Source organism: Felis catus, chromosome B1 (genome assembly GCF_018350175.1).
Source record: "Felis catus isolate Fca126 chromosome B1, F.catus_Fca126_mat1.0, whole genome shotgun sequence".
Taxonomy (NCBI): domain Eukaryota; kingdom Metazoa; phylum Chordata; class Mammalia; order Carnivora; family Felidae; genus Felis; species Felis catus.
Genome location: NC_058371.1, coordinates 28,244,185 through 28,265,272, shown reverse-complemented (window position 1 = coordinate 28,265,272; position 21,088 = coordinate 28,244,185). Strand labels below are relative to the sequence as shown.

The 21,088-nt window shown below is 40.7% G+C and overlaps 1 protein-coding gene across 16 annotated transcripts in view; it reads right to left on the bottom strand.

Annotated features, from left to right (window-relative positions):
- Positions 1-21,088, bottom strand: part of RBPMS (RNA binding protein, mRNA processing factor) — a 177,115-nt gene that overhangs the window by 49,905 nt on the left and 106,122 nt on the right. For 11 of the 16 annotated variants that reach the window (XM_023252437.2, XM_023252435.2, XM_023252436.2 and 8 more), the window contains one exon: positions 16,854-17,004. The exons of 4 other annotated variants lie outside the window; for them this stretch is intronic. In XM_023252437.2, the coding sequence (XP_023108205.2) occupies positions 16,854-17,004 (151 nt within the window). Of the gene's footprint in view, positions 1-15; positions 1,221-16,853; positions 17,005-21,088 lie in introns of those variants that run through there. One more of the 16 variants, XM_045055320.1, reaches the window with a different exon arrangement.

Sequence of the window (21,088 nt, the reverse complement as noted above, 5' to 3'; positions counted from 1 at the left end):
TGACCATTCAGTATCTGACAAGAAACTAATTTTATTAATAAACCATTAAAACGCCATGCCATTTTGCCTATCAGACAGAATGAATCCATTTATATATGATAATATCCCCAGCTGAGGGGGAGACAGGAAAATAGGCATTGTCATATAAAGTGCCTACTAAGTTTCCATCTCTGTGCTAGGCACCACACTTACTGATGCAAGCAGTCCACTCTTCACAAACATAAGATGAAAAACTCAAGTAAGTTCAGCCTCAGACTCAAGTGTGTAGCCCTTGTGGGGAAAAAGTCAGTGAACCCAAATAGATCATAATGGAATCATAGATCCATACTGCCTTGATTCTAGAAAGCCACCCCATTTTCAGTGGTATTAAAGAGACTGCAAAGAAACAACTAAAGGGCTTATACAAAAAAAGAAAAAAATGTCAAACCCTCCCATATCACTGATATCTTCCCATCTATACATTTCATCCCAGGGACCAAGGTCAGGTGTTAAAACAAGCATAGGAGACATGTTCCAGGACTATTCCCATCAATGACACACAGCTACAAAACTAACATTTCACACGAATCTAAATATTTAACTTTCTGTCCCCTGAGCTTATTTTTAAGGCGTCTAGTCAAAAACACTGGTCAGTCTGTTTTATGTTTATATGCATAATTCAAAAACACTTCTTATGAAATAAATTTCTTTTTGATGAACATTCTATTATATGTCCCACCTTTCCATTTTTAGTTTAATTTAATGGGGGGAAATTATTGGGCATGTAGAACTTTTTTTCATTACTCTTCTGTTCACATATTTTTTTAAAATTAAGAAGGAAATTCCCAATCCTATCTAACTATTAATAATCTCAGTGTTCTACTGCAGTTCTTAATTAAGGAATCTGAATTTAAAACAAAACAAAACATCAATCCATTTTCTAAAAATCTTAACCTCAACAAAGTTGTAATAGTGGCCATTCTGTAGATAGAAAAGTTGCTTTGATCCAACAGCCAAAGAAACTCATTATAATCCAAGAATGATAGGTCCTACTGAAGCATTTGGAAAACACACAAAGGTGCAATGCACCAGTCCTGAATCACCAGCCAGAAAGACTTTATCATTCCTAACGATGATGGAGATTATAAAGCCCCGCCTGAGGCAGAATTTCCTTCCTTCAAAAAGATGCTGTGATTCCCTGCCCCCATGCAGAAGTAATGAATGCAATCCACTGAAATACCCTGAAAATAAAGAAACCCAGGTTCATTAAGATACTCAAAAACAGGGAAAGTGAAAGAAAAAGAAAAGTCATACACCCCTCCCCCAAAACAGATAAATGGGCACCAATCCCTTATGTTCAAAACTGGCAATAAATGGAAAGAATTAAGCATTTATTTTGCTCCTCAACTTCTTTTCTGATGAACAAACTAACTTTATTTCAGGGAAAATGAACATAATTAGGAAAATCACTCTTTTCAACCCCTAATCAAGTAACGCAGTAAAGATCAACGGATAAAGCCATGAAAATGAAGTTGACAGTGACTTTTACAATGAAGGCATCATCCAATTACTACTTGAACACAGGCCCATTTTGACATCACCACAGAATGACCCAAACACTGGTTACTTCATAACGTAGTATCACATGAATGAAAGCACACAGCACCACCTAGGACTCCTTAACCAAACCTTTCAAATCTAACCAAGACTTTCAATTTGCAGTAAATAAAGGGGACACAGACACCTAAAGGAAGCAAACAGAAAAACCCAGGACTTTTTTTCTCAATATGGCTGATACTTTTTTCAACAAAACAATGGCATAAGAAAGGGGGAGGTGGGAGAAGGGAACTACTCTAGATGAAAAGACCTTTAAGAGACATAACTAAATGCAACATATGGCTATACTTTGAACAATTCAACTAGAAAGACTGAGGAGGAGGAGAAAGAGAGAAGGGATATAAAAAGCAAGTTGTGGTGTAATCTTGATAAAGCTTAAATATGAATGTAGATGGGTTTCTGGGGTTGATTCTCTCTACATTTTGGTATGTTGAAAACAAGAGAAATAAACAGAAATAAAACAAATCTACAAGACCCCAATCTCCTCTGTATTGTGGCCCAAAAAACAAGTTTCTTCTGTAAAGTAGCCAAGGAGACACGAGAAGGGTCCTAAGAGAAGGGTCCTAAGCTGTAGGTGATTCAAGTCACCGGGGAATGTTTTCATCAGTTCTGTTATGCAAACACGCACACCCCTGTACTTAAGTCACAGGGTAATGAGACTTTTTAATAAAGGTTTTCCTTTCCAAGTAAATTCAGCCTCTGAGGTGAGGAACAATAGGCATGCAGAACCACCACAGAATCTTTCTCTGCCCATGAGGAAAGGAAAAAAACAAACCAAAACAGCATTCCACTTACTCTCTGCAGGCTTTTCTCCACCTGTCAAATAGAGACAATACTGCCTTACAGTTTTTATGAAGGATTAGCACTAATATGTGTATGTGCCTGTAATTGGCCCCTGGCAGTGGCTCAAGTAAATGACAGCTTATAAAAAATCACTTGTAGCCAGTTACCTACAACCTCAAGATCCTGAAATTTGCAACCATGTGGATACAGAAGATGAAACTGCCCAGCCCAACACATTTATTTCAGCTTTGTGAGACTATGACCAGAGGACCCATCCAGTAAACCTGTGCCTGGAATTCTAACCTACAGAATCGGTGAGACAACAGATGTCATTTTAACCCTCACCCCCAATCCAGCCTCCTTTATCAGCTTGCTTAGTCCATAAATGCTTATCAGAGATGACTAAAGCACTGTGCTGGTGCGATGTGTTCTGTGAAGGAATAAAATGCCTGAAAGGGTCCCGTGCTGTTCTTCTGGTATCTACGGACGCCCTGGATTCGGCACCTTCCAATCCAGCGTGGTCACCCTCTATTTCCTTCTGCGCATCTCTCCAGCCTCACTAGACCACAAGCTCTTCTTTGATCCTTTCCTTCCTACACCTTCCCACAAGCCGCCCCCTCAAGTCTGTAGATCACTTCTGCATATTCTCTGCTTACTGAAATGTTTCTCACCTTCAGATACTAGGTCTAGAGACCTCCAGGAGATCTTTTCCATTCTCCCGAATTACCAGCATTATCATCTGCACACAGCATTCTCTACGATTTCACTTTAGCACCTGCTCTGCCATCTACTGCAGTCATCTACAGGCTGGTTTCCCCTACGAAAGTGTAAAACGCCTCAAGAACAGAGCTGTACCTCACTCAGCTTTTTATATCTCTCACCTCCCCTCACATGTTTGCTAAACTCAAGTGAGAAAACTTAACCGGGAACTCAGCATAATTTCCTGCACAGAGCTGTTAATGTTTGACCAGGTTGATCTCCTCGACCTCGAGACAGATATTTAACTAATTAACGTGCCTTCACCCTCAGCCACTAATTAGATTATTCCGTTCAAACCAAGATGGTGCTTCTGGCTCCAACTCCACCGTTTCTCAGGACAGCTAAAACCCTAGCAGCTAATGAAGAGGAGGAGGATGAAGAACCCGTATTTGCACCAGCTACACGCATTACACCAGGAGCTTGAGATTTTCAGTTCACTTAACTCTCCAAGCAACCACCACTTTTGCTAGGCTTTTCCCCAAGGAAAAGAGCCTTGATTACCTGATATTCTATTGTTACAAATCAGCTATATATTTACTGATATGTAAAATGAGGCCTAGAGCAGAGAATGAAAACAGGCATCAGAGCAGCATGTAATAATATATAATCCCACTCAAATATAAAGATGTGCATCTTTGTATGGCTATTCATCACAAACATTAAAACGGTTATCTCTGGATGGGGATGGGGACAATTTTCTGCACTCAGTTATAAAATACAGATATTACATGACAAAGATGTTATACTATTAGAAAACCAGTGACTTTCAAGATGCCTCAAACCTCTGTATTTAAAAGTATAGCTCATTTGTAAAACTGTATGTTAAAAAATACAAAGTAAATACAACAGAATTTAATAGCATGTGTCTTTAGGTTTAGGAACTTAAAAACATTAATCCCCTCCCCTTTAATCTTTTCCAAGGTTCTTCGGTGAACCTGTATTACATCAGGTAATGGGGGTGTGGTGGGGGTGATTAAATAGTTTGGAAAGGTACTCAGTCCAGATCCATTCCCCCAAGGAAGTTCTCCCAGAATGAATGGGAAACATATTATCCAGCTCTTAAAACCACCACATATGCAGCTATTCTTGGGAGGGTCTCTAGAGAGTAAGTGGCATAAATAGAAGCCCCTAGTCAAATGGGAGGCTGGCATGTGAGCCTGCAGACCTCCAGGCACTGGAGCGGCACTGTTTTCCTCCAGTCTAGCTCTGCAGGGCTTATGCTGCTGCAAACTTTTTTTTTTTTTTTTTTTTTTTTAAATCAATCAACATTTAGCATTTGCTGTGTTTTTTTTTTCTTTTTTCCTTTAAAGTTTACTTATTTTGAGAGAGAGAAGGGGAGGGTAAGAGAGGGAGAAAGAGAGGGGTTGAACAGGGGAGGGAGAGAGGGAGAGAGAGTCACAGAGAGAATGAATTCTAAGCAGCCTCCACACACTGTCAGTGCAGAGCCTGATGTGGGGCTCAATCTCATGAACCTCGAGACGCGAGATCATGACCTGTGTTGAAATCAAGGGTTGGAAACTTAACCAACTGAGTCACCAGGGTCCCCAGCTGCTGCAAACTTAATCACCTGCCCCAAATCTGTAATAGCTATCTGGTAAATACAGGTTTCCATGCCCCCAAACTATGGTTCTATCATATTAAAAATTAAAACTTAAATTTTAAAAACATTTATCGACTCATTTAAAAAACCAAGCCCATTACATATTAAGATAATATGTTTTACGAAAAACAACTACATATACCAAAACAAGTAAGGATAAAACTTCAATATCTGGTGCAACAGAAGACAACTTATTATCTGCTTATTATTCTTATTATCTGCTTTTAATTCAATCTATTGCAATCTATTGCAATGTACTGATTGTAGTATATGAAAAAGAAAACATAGCCTCACCGGTGAAATCAGTGATTATTAATGAAATTCTTTTAATGAATAAAACGAGTTGACATTTGGAAGATCAGTATAATTCAGTGACCCAGTATTTTCCAAAAGATCAATGTGTCATCATAAAATCATGCATGAAATGGAATTTAACAACATAAAAAGCTCATGGATAAAGTTTGATTCTACAATGCAACAAATCTTTTGGTGTAATATAAACAAGGAATATCCACAATTACCTGTAAAAGATATTGAAATACTTCTTCCTTCACAAGCTACCTATCTCTGGGAGGCCATATTTTTAAATGAATTAAAATTTTTTTTAATTTCAAATTTCTTTAAAAAATAATTTTAATGTTTTATTTTTGAGAGAGACAGAGACAGAGTATGAGAGGGGGAGGGGCAGAGAGAAAGGGAGACAGAATCCAGAGCAGGCTCCAGGCTCTGAGCAAGCTGTCAGCACAGAGCATGATGCAGGGCTTGAACTCAGAAAACGCGAGATCATGACCTGAGCCAAAGTCAGGCGCTTAACTGACTAAGCCACTCAGGAGCCCCTAAAAAAATTTTTTTTGAGAGAGTAACCAGGCAGCAAGCAAGCACAAGTAGGGGAGAGGGTCAAAGGGAGGGAATGGAAGGGGGGGGGGAGGGGGGAATCCCAAGCAGGCTCCACACTCAGTGCAGAACCGGACGAAGAGCCTGGAATCATGACCTGAGCTGAAATCAAGGGTCAGATGCTCAACCCACTGAGCCAGGCACCCGTTTTAATTTTTAATATGTACCTTCCCCATTTTGTCAAAAATACTGTCAAGAGACGTGTAATCAAGAATGGAGATGGAATAAAAATATTTTTTACTTCTTCATCAAGGACATTCTTAGATGAAACTGGTTTCTTTTTTTAAACAAAGCATGGAACAGTACAGAATACAATGATGACTAGTGCAGTTTGGTGCCACTGTCTTGACATGTACTAAGGTGCCAGTAATTACGCACACTGCTACACAGGGAGAAAAACAAACCACTCTCGTGAAAATAGTTTAGACTTCGGGGACTCCTTGAAAGGGTCTTGGAGACCAACCTGGGGTTGGCAGAAAAATACTTTGAGAACTGCTATACAAGAAAAGGCACCTCTTTCTTTAAGGATTTACAAGTGTGTGAAAAGGAAGAAGGGAAGAAAGAAACAGGGAGACTGAATCAAACTTTAACTGAGAAATGCTCTCTTTTTAATGAGTGAGGAGAGTACACGGCCTTAAAAGAATTAAGTCTATGTTAGCTGTTCCTTCTGGAATGTCCCACTAAATTAACTCCTTTATTCTTTCATTTCTCTGCAGATATAATGAATAATTTGAGTTTACAAAACATGAAAGTTGGGGCAGTTATTTGCATTATAAAAGAATCCTGTGATTTCCAAGGAGATTTGACTTCCTGAGTTCTTAAGGCCTTTGTTTATAGCTAATCAATGATTAAACAAGAAACAAAGCATAATGTTAACAGCCATTGCTAATCAAAGATAGGCTACTCATTAAATTGTATCATAAATAAATTGGATCAGATTTGCTGATCTACACAGTGCTGCAATAACTCACCTCCCACATAAAACAAGATATATATGGAAACCATTCTTATCACATCCATTACCTAATATTACTTTAATATTGTTAAACTTAGTTATTAAAATTTACACACATTAAGCAAAAACTAGGAATGTGTGCAGGTTTGAGATGACAGAGGCAGAGACGGGCTGTAAACACTGGTGTGGTGTTGTGAATTTGTTTTTTTTTTAACGCAAACAGTATTTTTGCTTTGTCAGAGTGGGACATAAGTGGAAATAAGCATTAATTAGGATATCTTGGTTTCTAAGAGTATTTTGCTGTCCTCACTGACTGCAGTTTTGTTTCATGTTTTTATTTTTCAGAATGTCCAGGGGCCTAAGCACCTGGTGCCCTCACACATATCCTGAGTGCCAAATCCATGTCCTTCCTGATGCTTGACAATGGGCCTTTCTCTGTGATGTGAGAATCGGGCCCACAAATACCTGGCGTTACTGGGGGTGAGAGGCTCAGCGGGTCAATCATTATAAAGTCTCAATACCCAGAATGGAAATCATTGGCATGTTTCTGTGAACATCACTTCTGGTAGCTTCAAACTGGTCCACAACAAAGACAGAATCCCTAGACACTCCCACTGTGGAGTTGCTTTGTTGGGGGGGGGGGGGGGCACATGATCCAAGTAAGCACAATCCTGCAAGCTCACCTTCCATACTTTGATGTCCTGGTCTCCTTTCCACCAGGAAGCCAGCTGCCTCCTGTCTCCTCCTGGTGTCCATCTCCTGGCCCCTCTCCTATATCGCTTCCCAATGGCTCTGACTGCCCAAAGACTCCCCATTACTGCTGTCGTCCACAACTTCCGCATCACATCGGGCTCCCCCTCCCATCAAAACCCTTATCAGCAAGGACAGAGGTAAGAAAAACGGGTGAAAGAATAATCTGTGGTCTCACCACCACCAATTTCTTTTCCCAAAACTTAGTGAAAGTGGGGTGGAGGTCTGGGGAGGAGGGAAGCTTCCTTCCTAGGAGCACCACCTCCCCAGCAGGGTATTTCCTAGTGGCATTTCAAGGCATATTAAGAAAAGAATTCAGGCAAGGGCCCTCCTCACCACCACTGAATTTCTTCCTCTATGTTAAGACATTTTATGGTGTCCTTCCATTCCTGTCTCCCCAGTGCAGCTTCCAACAGCTTAAGGAAGGAGAGTGTCTTCCTTAAAACATGAGGCTGCCATGCTCAACAATCTCCATTCTCTCCCCACCAATTATTTAGAAAAAATTTCTCGACAGGGGGCGCCTGGGTGGGTGGCTCAGTTGGTTAAGCCGGTGACTTCAGCTCAGGTCATAATCTTGCAGTCTGTGGGCTCGAGCCCCGCGTTGGGCTCTTTGCTAGCAGCTCAGAGCCTGGAGCCTGCTTCTGATTCTATGTCTCCCTCTCTCTCTGCCCCTCCCCTGCTTGCTCTCTGTCCCTCTCTCTCTCAAATGATAAACATTTTTTAAATGAAAGAAAAAATTTCTCGCTAGGCACTGAAGACCTTCACCACCACCTCCACACCTTCAACATGAAACGCCCTTAAAAATAATGCTTTTGGGGGCGCCTGGGTGGCTCAGTTGGTTGGGTGTCCGACGTCGGCCCAGGTCGTGATCTCACGTCTGTGAGTTCGAGCCCCGCGTCATGCTCTGTGCTGACAGCTCGGAGCCTGGAGCCTGTTTCGGATTCTGTGTCTCCCTCTCTCTCTGACCCTCCCCCATTCATGCTCTGTCTCAAAAATAAATAAATGTTAAAAAAAATTAAAAAAAAAATAATAATGCTTTTGGTACACAGTCCTGGATGGAAAACTGGTCACAAGTAAGTAAGAAATGAGGACGCTGGGATTATATGCTGTAACCAAACAAAACCAGAAAACCTGACACACCATTTTTTATACATATATGCATAAAATGTATGTAGAAACGTATACAACATAACGTTAACAGTGGTTATTCCTGGATGGTAGGGAAACATGTATTTTTAACCTTTTACATTTCATTTATGGTTTCCTTCTCTAACAATAAAATGAATCAGGCATGGTCATTTTACAAAATGAAACTTAACTATTATTTTATAAAGAGAAGAATTAAGAAAAAAAATATATTGGGGCTTATTTCTCAAATGCAGAAGAGCCCAGATCGTGATCATGTGGTTAACATACCTGTCTCCAACTCAAATCTTTTATCTCCCTAAATAACAGACCCGATATCCAGTTAAACAACTCCTCCTATTTCTGTGTTATTTTTATTTTCAAACAATTGCAGGACTAGGTCTCTCAAACCCTTCCTTTATGTCAGGAGCAGGCAAGGTTTTCAATCTCCTTGAAAAGTAATATTGAAGGGGTACCTGGGTGGCTCAATTGGTCAAGCGTCTGATTCTCAATTCTGAGCCAGGTTATGATTTCACAGTTCGTGAGTCTGAGCCCCACATCAGGCTCCATGCCGATGGTGCAGAGCCTGCTTATGATTCTCTCTGCCCCTTCAGCACTCACTGTCTCTCAAAATAAACTCAAAAAAGAAAAAGTAATAGTGAAAAATTTTCTGCAGATTGCTCGTCAATCAGCCTTTTGGGACTTTACAAACAGGGATCACCTAGAGATCACAGAGTCTGCTTAACTAAATTGGTGAGTACTTATGCTGTTTTCATACTATCATGATTCCAAGAGCAGTGTACAGATGAAGTCTAAGGATCTGAAACTATCAATGTAAAACAGAGCTGTAGGATTGCCTCTTGCCATTCATGCTCATTTCCATTTCCATCTGAATGATGGGAAACACTTAAGTAAACTGCCTGCATATCCTCCAGTATAAATCAAAGAAGTCAAATACCCTCCTCTTTGCTGATGATGCCATTATTCATTGAATTGAAATACTTAAAAACTGTTGAAAGGAGTCACTCTTATTCTGAAATAACTCAGAATGAAGTACACCAAAACTAAATAAAAACCCTACGGTTCAATTTGGTCAACTACGTCAGAAAACATTTTACAATTAATGCATCCTGATCATCAAAATCTGATGCTTTATAGAATTATACAGAAGCCTGACTTTCACTGAGCAGTGACCTGCCCTGAAATTGAAATCTCCTTAGATGCAGGCATCTGGGGTCTCTAATAAGATCATATTTAGGAGCACCTGGGTGGCTTAGTTAGTTGAGCATCTGACTCTTGATTTTGGCTCAGGTCATGATCCCAGGGTCTTGGGATCAGACCCTGTGTTGGACTCTGAGCTGAGTGTGGAGCCTGCTTAAGATTCATATTCTCTTTCTCTCTCCCCGCCCCCCACCTCCCTCTCTCTAAATTTAAGAGATTAAAAAAAAAAAATCACCTTTAAAGGCTTAAATGAGTTTAAAGCACCCCTAAGGAATACCTTAAAAACAATTCAAGCCAAAGCTCCTGGTGGGCTATAAGTTAGGAGTGTGGCACAGTGAGGCCTAAAATGAGCTGTGAGACTCCGGGCTAGTTACTCGACTTCTTTAGGTGGAAAAGAGGTATTTTGGCCACACTGTTCTGAAGGATTAGAATAGTAGGTCAGTAAATGGCTGCTTGCTTTCTTCCCTATCCATTTAATAAGAGGCTGCAGATCATTCCGTCAACAACCTGAATTCCAGCAGCAGGCTGCGCTCACCTGGGACACCAGGCCTTCCGCCAGGGTCCCCCACCACTCCTCCTGCTCTAATTCTAGCGAGGGATCTGTGTCACTATGAACTAGTACCCTACAGCAACGGCAACACAGAGGCTGTGGCAAAGGATTGTGAGAGCCCAGATATTATTTTTGGCCCTACAGGCCATTTAATCTCCCTGGGCATCAGAATTTTACCTTAAAGGTAAAAGGGGAAGTTGAAGGATTCTGAAATTCAAAAACTGGATAGAGATACTATACACCAAAATGTTAATGGTAGTTATCTCCAGTGGACCTGGATGACTTTTATTTTCTTCTTTATATTTTCCTGGACTGCTGGAATTTCTTTTCCTCTGAGAAGCAGAGGAAACCAAAACTTTCCTCTTATCAGAGTAAACTGGAACTATTTGTTTGTTTTTATGAAATATAAAACACAAAAATCTAAGGAAGTTTTTTTTTTTTTAATTTATTTTGAGAGATGCAGAGACAGAGAGAGTAGGGGAGGGGCACAGACAGGGAGAGAATCTCAAGCAGGCTCCTCGGTGTCAGGGTAGAGTCCAATGCAGTGATTGAACCCATAAAACCGTGAGATCACGATCTGACCCTGAAACCAAGAGTCAGACGCTTAACAGACTGAGACACCCAATGCCCCTACGGAAGTTGCTTTTCATAGCAAAACAGTCTTGCCCTTATCCCCACAGAACACCTGCAACTTTGTCTTTGCCTTCCCTCTCTCTGAACGGCTTGATTAGGTCTTCCTCAGGCCTAGTCACTGGCTTTCTAAATGACCCCACTTGTGGAGAGCAGTGTGGGATACATAGCACCTTGTACTTGGAGGCACCTGCATATTTTCAGAGCAGAGCTGGGAACTGGACAGCACTTTTTTTTTTTAAAAAAATTTTATTTTTTAACGTTTTATTTATTTTTGAGAGAGAGAGAGAGCATGAATGGGGCAGGGGCAGAGAGAAAGGGAGACACAGAATCGGAAGCAGGCTCCAGGCTCTGTGAGCCATCAGCCCAGAGCCCGACGCGGGGCTCGAACTCACGGACCGCGAGATCGTGACCTGAGCTGAAGTCGGACACCCAACCGACTGAGCCACCCAGGCGCCCCTGTACAGCACTTTCAAACAGCACATGCTGTGTATGCTGCCTTGGAAAATGCAGGTACCCTGGCTCTGTTCCATGGGCACATGGAGCTTCAGATCAAGCCCCGGATGGCCCCATCCCACAGAGGCGAAAATTAACAGATTTTAGGCTCGTGGAGTGTTGTCCCCAGAAGCAGAAGGGCACTTGCTAGGCATTTTAGAAGTTTTCGGAACTTTCCTAGGATCTTTTCAGACATGAAACAGAAAATTCACTTCCACACAGCCAGGGTCAGTATTGGATAAATGGGAAATTCCAGTGGTATGGCAGAAATCAAGGAAGTGGTCTGATTATTCACCAAGGGATTATGTGCTTACCAGGTATTTAACAAGAGTATCAGTTCAATAGAGCATTTTTCTTTTTTTTGGTGGGGAGGGGGGGGGTGTGGAGGAGAGGGAAACAGAGGAGTGAGCGGTAGAATTTAACTTTACAATTCCTTGCTCTGCTGGGGATTCTCAAATCTGTGCATCAGAATCACCCAAAGAGTTTTTTAAAATGCAAAGCATAAGTCCTAGACCAGACCCAGAATCAGAATCAGAATCCCTGGGGCTGGACTATGGGAATCTGAATTATTGCAAAGTTCTAGAGCCTTTTGAAACTTACTCCCTAAAATTAAAGTTGAATGGGTAAAATCTGAGCAAATGCTCTGTACGTATTGGTTGCCTCCACCTTTAAAGCCACTATGATAATACGGTATGCCACAAGCAGTGCAAACAGACCAAGAGCATGGAGTCAACTATATTCCCTATGTACTGTGACAAAACTTATCAAAATAGAATTTAAATATGTGCATTTTATTGTTTCCCTGTCATGCCTCAATAACACATTAATTTTTTAAAGTTCCAAATGAAAAAGCACAAAATAAAAAATCTGTAGCATCTTGATTTTACATGTATTCCTAGGTGCTAGATGCAGAGTATACAAATGCAGAAAAACTATAGTCTCAACTATGAGGAACAGAAGGCACAACATAGATGTTCTTACACGCACATGTTAAACAGTCACGGAGTAGTCACTCTTGTGAATGGGGCCCTCTCATGTTAATTAATCCTCACAACCCTATGGGTAGGTATAACTATTACTGCCATTTTAGAGATGACACAACAGAGAGAGGTTAAGTAACTAGACCAAAGGTACAAAGCTAAAAAGTAACAGGTCAGAATTTAAATCCAGGCTCTATCTCTTGATGTGCTAGCCTGTTCGAGCTGCCATAACACAATACCACAGACTGGGTGGTATGGCTTTTCTCACAGTTCTAGAGACTACGAATTCTAAGACTAAGGTGGGAACACGTTTGGCTTCTCCTGAGGCCTCTGTAACTTGGCTTGCAGATGGCCTCTTTCTTACTATGTCCTCACCGGCCTTTTCCTCTGTGTGAACACATCCCCAGCGTCTCTTTTTCTTCAAGGAACCCAGTCATATCGAATTAGGGCCCACCCTAATGGCCCCATTTAATCATGTCTTTAAAGACTTTATCTCCAAGTACACTTGCATCTAGAGCCACTGAGGGTTGGAGTTTCAACATAGGAATTTTGGCAGAACGCAATTCAACCCATAATGCCTGATGACGGTGTAACCTCAAAACTACTGGATCTCCCTAAGGCCTGTTTCTTCAAGTGTCCAATAGTGCTAATGAGAATCCAAGGAGATAATTCATGTGAAATGCTTAGCAGTGTCTGGCACATCATTTTACAGATGAGAACAAAACTCAAGAGACGGTGATTTGCTCTGTTTTCAGCTCTAAAGTGGAGTTCTTACCCTATAGAACCCTACTTTCCTGTACAAGCAAATGCATAATCCAGCAGAATTGTATATAATTTATAAAATTTTTGTATCTCTTACTTCCTGCTTTCTCACGGTACTTTTCTTACTTTATTATAAACAAGGGAATAAGTTAAAACTTCATTAGGGAATTATTTCCTTAGTAAAGTATACTATACTTTCCTGGAACCATATAGGACTTTCATTCATCGTCTCTCCTAATTTACAAAGACAGTTAGCTATAGTCACAGTGATGATACCTCAGAAGATCAATATTTACTTTTAACTATTAAGAAAGAAAAGCAACTCAATGTTTTTAAAAAAAATTAAGATTGTACTTTATGTTTGCCTGGTACTCTACATATTATATCCATTTAATCCTCAACACAATCTTAGGATCTTGTTTTATTGAGCTCTCCTAACAAGCACGTGAGGAAGGTATTATTCCCATTTCATAGCTGAGGGAACAGGAGGAGCACAGCAAGGTTCAATGTTTTTCTTTTTTTTTTTCTTTTTTTTTTTTTAAAAATTTTTTTTCAACGTTTTTTATTTATTTTTGGGACAGAGAGAGACAGAGCATGAACGGGGGAGGGGCAGAGAGAGAGGGAGACACAGAATCGGAAACAGGCTCCAGGCTCTGAGCCATCAGCCCAGAGCCCGACGCGGGGCTCGAACTCCCGGACTGCGAGATCGTGACCTGGCTGAAGTCGGACGCCTAACCGACTGCGCCACCCAGGCGCCCCTCAATGTTTTTCTTTAAGGTCACAGAGCTTCACAATGACAGGCAGAACCAGAACTCTTACCGACATCTTTGAGTCTAAGACCAAGGTTCTCTATTTCAGGCCACTATCTGCCTTGGCAAGTGCAGTAGCTAGTTTTCTCATTTCCCATGCTCTACACAAACAGAGCAGGTGCTCAGCAAATAAGGCAGTCTGATTTGGGGCAATCTAGACTAAGCTGTAAAAAATCTTTGACGTCCTTTATATGGGCCAAGTTTCCTGACAACTTTGACCACCACCAATCCCTTGGACTAATAGCTCTTTTAAGGAACCAACCAGTCTCCTTCTTCCCCAATATTTAGCACACTGAGTGCTCATTAAAGTTCAACAGGTATCTGAGAAATGAGAGTTCAAGCAAACTGTTGTGTAATTGAATCTTGCACATTCTTCCTTTAGTGATGACAAAGGGCACTTTTCAGCCACAACTATATAAAAACATCAACAAAAAGAAACATTAAAAACCTCTCTGTTGGGGCACCTGGATGACTCGGTTAAGCATCTGACTCTTGATTTCAGCTCAGGTCATGATCTCATGCTTCACGAGCTTGAGCCCCAGGTCGAGCTCCACGCTGACAGTGCAAAACCTTCTTGGGATTCTCTCTTGCGCCAGCCCGCCCGCCCTCCCTCCCTCCCTCTCTCTCTCTCTCTCTCTCTCTCTCTGTCTCGCAAAATAAACAAACAAACAAAAAACCACTCTCACAGTCTATAACAGAGAAGCCTCCAGGGTTTTTCCAGGCCCGCAATTCAAAGATTCCACTGCAGTCTACTCCTAACAGTGGTTGAACTGACCACCACACCTTGAACACCAATTACAGGCACAGTGCAATTGGAATCACCAGTGAAGAACCACACCATGGTGTTTTTAGTCTACAGCATGCTCTCAGGGAAAACAATTCGGCATATGTGACAGGGAAGTTCACGATTCCCAGAGGGAATTGCAATGGATGATAAGGTCAATCTGAGTCAGAGTGGAATTGCTGTTCATCAAGGCCCCTGTGCTGTAAAAGGGAGCTATATTAAGAGGTATCATGACAACTTTTATTTTCTCAAGAATATACTGGTGTGTGGATTTTTTTTTTTTAGCTTCAAGTTTGTTTTGCCATGGCAGCCCAGGCAAGTTTTGCCTGTGCCATGGAGACTATCTGACCACTTCTGAGCTGTTCTGGATACAGGGAAGGGAGGTGGGCAGAGCTGGCCAGAGTGGTGTCCTAAACTCCGCTTCAAACTCTCTTTCAACTTCAGAGACTTGTGGATGTCCACTTTTCCACCTCTGTTGCTTCTGTGTACCCTGTCGTGAACTATCACCTCTCTGGCTACCAATTTCACAGAGCTTTTATAAGCAGATTAAAAAAAAAAACTGAGGTCCCAGAACAAAAGCATTCAATGAAGAATTGAAAGGATAAGTATTGCCAGCATTACATTTGCTGTCTGAATTCATCTTTTCAAAGCACTCTTAGATCTGAGGCAGCAAATTTACTAGAAAACTAAAGAGATATTCCAGGTTTCCTCTTCTAAATCAAGGTATCTCACAAATACTTTTTCCTGACATCTAAAGAGAGAAGAAATCTCAGAGGGAAATGAAGAGGCATACAAATAGAAAACTATAAATGGCCAAACTAAAATACTAATCTATCCACTTATAACTGCAATTCACATTTATTAAATACATGCAATATACAAAAGGTACTGAACTAAATGCTGTAAGGACACAGAATCATTTAAGAAATGTCTGCTCATCTTCCTGTAGTGCATCTGTACCATAAGATGAAACTTGTTTAGAAAAGGTTTCAGGTTTCCCTAGGACATGAAGAACAAAACTTTTTCTCTATTATGACTTCTGGCCTCACAGAAAAATTTTAGAACACACTAGGGGGAGAAAACTCTTACCTGTTAGTTTCCACTGACAAGTGGCAGCATTCTCAAGAGTTACATGGCTACAGAATGACTATAACTTCCATAATAACCTAATTAAATCTGACACACACATGACATGGGGGGAGAAGGAAACTCACGTGCCCTTCAATTTCAGTAAGAAAATTTGAAACGTACCGACAAGGAAAGCAGGAGGAAGATCAAGATCATGTGGTTTGGAAAGAAGATCAAGAACGATAGGGCAAAAATATTCCAAATAACAGCAAGTCACTTGGGATTGCTTGAATGCCCTGCCATATTAAATCACATATGGCTACAAAATGAAAGGAAAAGTTAAGGCCTATCTCACGCCTCACTTATGCTACTGATTGAGTTTGAGAAAGAAAATTAAGACAATCTTTTCAAGTTACTCAATCAAAGGCAAAACTGTAGGCTGGCCATTTAAGGGAATAAGCTCATTAGGTGGGGTAAAACACTTGTATAGCAATTAGTGTCCTTACCCAATTAATTTACAACAGGAAGCCCTAAATTTCCTTAAATTTATCAGTATTGGTTTGCTAGAACTGATTGTTCCAATATATAAATTCTTTGTGTTTACTTTTCCCTCTGGATTTATGGGCTCAACTGTTCTCAAAACAGAACTTTTTAATATCTGCTTCTTTCACTTTTAATATTCTACTTTCCCAAGCCACAGAACTGATGTTCTTCAACAAATGAAGTAAAATGCCGAGAACCAACTCTCATATCCAGGGATGGGGGAATAAAGAAGGGTTTATACCCTCAGGCAAACAGAAACACCCTTACAATAAGGTCGAGATGACATTAAGGAAATATACAACACATCAAATGAAATTTTGTAGTAGTTACAGTTCTAATCCAGCTGAACCACCTTTTAGGGCAGCCAATCATGAACAAGATTGCTGTATTTGGAATTAAGACAGCAAGAACAGACAGCCTCTCCACAGAATTAGAAAATGACACTCAGCCAGCTCTATGTCCTGTGGTGTAATTTCACATGCAGCACACCAACAATTCTTGGTTATTCTTTTTTTTTTTTTTTTTTTAATGAAAAGTAGATTGACTTACATGGCTCTCTGGCAATGAACTGAGGTACAGTGTTGGGCAGAGGAGTACTGGGGTTTGGAGTCCCTACTAGTTTGTTCTTGGCCATCTTCGTGTTTGCCTTAGCAAACTCTAGTCGTAGTGTTTGCGGAATTTCAGGATCGAAGCGGATGCCCTTTGGAAATAAAGAACAAATGGAAGATGTTTTCATTTCCTTAGAGTCAAACCGGAATGGTGACAAAATAAACACACCAGTAAACCCTGGCCTATCAGGAAAAAAAGGTCAGCAAGAACTCTCATTCTCACTACTTACACATAATATGTGAAAATCTGTAATACAACATGTCTAGAAAGTCAGGGGAGATTTTGTTTACTTAATTCAAAAATTTAGTTCCATGTTTTTTCAACTATTTCTTCTTGAACAAAAACCTTCAGGATCAAGTTTTTGGTTTTTTTTTTTTCTTCTCCTTAAAGTTTGTTTATTTTTGAGAGAGAGAAAGAGAGAGAGAACGAACGAACACAAGCGGGGGAGAACCAGAGAGAGGGAGACAGAGGATCCAAAGCAGGGTCTGCACTGCCAGCACAGAGCTCAACACGAGGCTCGAACTCACGAACCATGAGATCATGACCTGAGCTGAAGTCAGATGGTTAACTGACTGAGCCACCCAGGCGCCCCCAGATTCGAGTTCTAAATATGGACCAGCAAATTCCTAGTAGAGTTAAAAACCTCAATTAATGGCTACCAATAAGAATAATTAACGTAAAGCTCTGTACAATACTGGAAATCACGGAGACCCAGGCCCTGACAAGTGTTCTGATACTGATGTAAAACAGGATTATCCTTCGATGCCTTAGTTTAATCACCTATAAATAAAGAAAATTCCCCTCCCTTTCTAACTAGAGGGCTTTCATAATGGTGATACATGTAGTACTGAGTTATTAAAACAGCAACTGAGATTAAAGATTTCAATGTAACTAGTATCATTTAATTCCAGTTAGCTAATAAATTTATATAAAGCCTTACTGTCTTGAGGTGGTAACGTCCCAGTTTTGATTATAGCTGGCTTACTAGCTACATGGCTAGAGACAACAGATTATATGGGCCAAAGAGAGGGTAGTAATTTCAATTACCCTTGACCCTATTATTACAGTTAACCTAAAACAAAACATTCAATAAATCACAAACATTATAAAACACAAGATTTAGGGCAAGATAAATCTCTTTTGAAACCCTCCTACCATTCAAGAATGCCTCTGTTATTAATCATAACAAATATTCTCCTATCTATTTTCCAGTGCTATGCATTCTGGATCCCAACAACAGTAACAAAAAGATATCCCAGTATAGTATATAAATGTGCGTCCAAAACAGGCTCAGGTCCCACATCTGTCTGCATGGTATGCCCTGGAAAGGGGGTGGATTTCTGAAAATGAGTATCCTAAGAACACAGGTTTTCCATTTAGTGTACATGTGAGCTTGTGGGTCCCAAAGGCCCCTTTCTACATAATTAGCTTGAAAAAAGAGCAATTTCCACAAGAAATTAGTAAGAATCTTTGACTGTAGACCAGGATGAACAACTCTGAGCTTTACAGGTTCAGCTCCAAAGATGAGACAAAGAGCCTGTGACTGGACAGTTAACTGCAATAAGAGAAATAAGGGGGGAGGAAGACAGAGAGCTCCTCAGGGAGATACAACAAAAGCCACAGAGCCCTGACCTACAGACATCCTGGAGTGGGTGGAATTTCTTTGTGAGCCTGATTTGTCCATTCTCTGAGAAGAAACCAACTGAAGGTAGCAACAGGGGTGGGCGGGAAGAGAAGGAATCCACTCTGTACAGCCCTAACCAACGACAAAAAGCAAAAAGGGGGGTGCCAGTTGTAAGAAAGGTAAAAAGAAATTCTTTCCCTAACTGTTCTGTTTTTATTTCATTTTAACTTAGGAAACCTCAGTATTATCTTGCCAAACACATAAATGAGGAAAAAGAGTAAGGCCACATTCTGAAGCAGAGTTTGCTTTCATCCGCTTCCACGTAAGAGCATTTCACTCTATCAAAGCTAGTATCACAACAGAATAAATATTTCCAAATATGGACCCAAAGCGCTGTGGTCTTTGCTGAGAGACAAGTGCAGTCCCTGGCTAACGGTATGCTGTGCCTATTTACACAACACCCCATCAGCTACACATAGTAGCAATCTGCCAATCTGCCATCAATTTCAGGGTGTCCTCCCTGGCACTCCACTCCACCAACCTTCCCGTGAAGAAGGATTTTTTTTTTTTTTAAGCCGACTTTTATTGTACTTGCTGCTTCCCGAAGAAGGAACTTTCCTAAACCTGAGCACTGTGGTCCAGGCCATTGTAGCACGAGAAGAGCATCCTGGGATCTCTCAGTGGTCCTCTGGAACTTCTAGCCTCAGATAATGAGGCTGCACATCTGAATTCCATGCCTCAGCTCTTCCACTGGTGCTCCAGAGTCAACAGAGGCTCTGCACAATATGCTTGCCTTTTACACCGCTTGGACTGATGGCTCGTGTCCTAAAACATGCTGAATTAAGCCTCCCCAACTCCCTCTTCATACCCCTCCCCTCTGTGAGCTAAAATAACACCACCATCATGTTCCAAATCAAAGTTCCAGCTCCTTATTTAAAAAAAAAAAAAAAAAAAAAAAAAAAAGGCAAGCTCAGAAGTTAAAATGACCTAATTTGTTTGGCAGCTTATTCAGAGGCCGGAGGCTTAGAATACAAGCCACATTCCTCTAACATCTTTAGCAGCAATACCATATTTGGTAATCAATATCCTGCTCGGCTCAGTTTCTATCCAGAGGGATCAGCCAAGCCAAAAACATTTTAAATGTTAAAGGATGATGGGGGGTTGTGGGGGTGGGCAGGGGTAGGGAGAGCATGGAAATGGAAGGAAACAGGGGAGAAAGATAAAAAAAGTAGATAAGGAGACCTGAAAAAATAAAAACACCTTGTGCTTTTAATTAAAGCCTAGTAAGATTATTCTCTGGCCAGAGTGATTTCACATTAAATGCTGTAGGTGAAGATTACTGCCAAGTCAAGAGGGGACTCTGTGCCTTTCAAAATCAACTTTTTCCTTTCTTGCCTATAATCTGCCAAAACTCTTCTCATAACGAAGAGAAATCTTCTTCTTACACCTGTAAATGGTATCTTATTTACATGGTCACCAGAAGGGAGAGTTTCTGGGTATCAATATGATATCAATTTGAGAATAAAGCTACTCAGAAGCCACCCAATCTGATGGACTACACGGACAGCCAACAATCCCTTCAAGGACGGTGACCAAACCAACCCAGGTTCACCATGAACTACAAAGGTTGAAATCCCTACCTACGAGGTACAAAGACAGTGCTGACAAATAACGTATCCTTAATAGTCTCGTAATCTTAAGAGTCTACCAGGGCAGTTTCAAATCCTATACTGTGGTGTCCCGGACTGAATGCTGAGGTCCTGCCAGGATGCATATATTGAGGCCCTAACCCCCAATGTGATGGTATTGGGAAGTAGGGTCTTGGGAGGTAATTAAGTTTAGAGAAGATCTTAAGAGTGGGCCCCTAAGATGGGGTCAGTAGTATACCCTTAGAAGAGGAGGAAGATACACCAGAGATCTGTCTCCAAAAGCACACACCAAATAAAGGCCACACAAGTACACAGTGAGGACTACAACCAAGGAAGAGGATTCTCACCAGATACAGAATCGGCTGGTTAACATGATCTTGGATGTTCTAGCCTCCAGAACTGAGAGAATTAAATGTCTGTTGTTTAAACCATCCCAGTCTATGGTATTTTGTTATGGCAGCCCCCAGATAGCCTTGCTAACATGCTAACAGTTTTCTTTCCTGTACCATAGTTTCTAAAATATTTCACAGTATTCTTTCTGAACATTCTGTGGCCTCATATAGATAAATTTCCCCTTTCCCATCAGCCAATCTCCAATTCCACCTTTTCCATCACCACAGGTCACTCAACCCACAGGAACAATCTTCTTCAACTGGTGTATGGCCTGGTATTTGATCACTAGAAGTCCTAAGAATTCAATCTCAAAAGCTACAGAGAGCAATTAGTAACTCCTAAAGAAAATTCAGATTCTGCATTTACACACTGTAATGCTTTAAATTCAAACTCAGTTATTGCATTCAGGAATTGAAGGAATTATTTTAAAATACGCTTTTTCTCTTTCTCTTAAATGTAAATAAAACTTAACTATTTGTAAACAAAAGTTAAAAGATTTTTCTGAATTG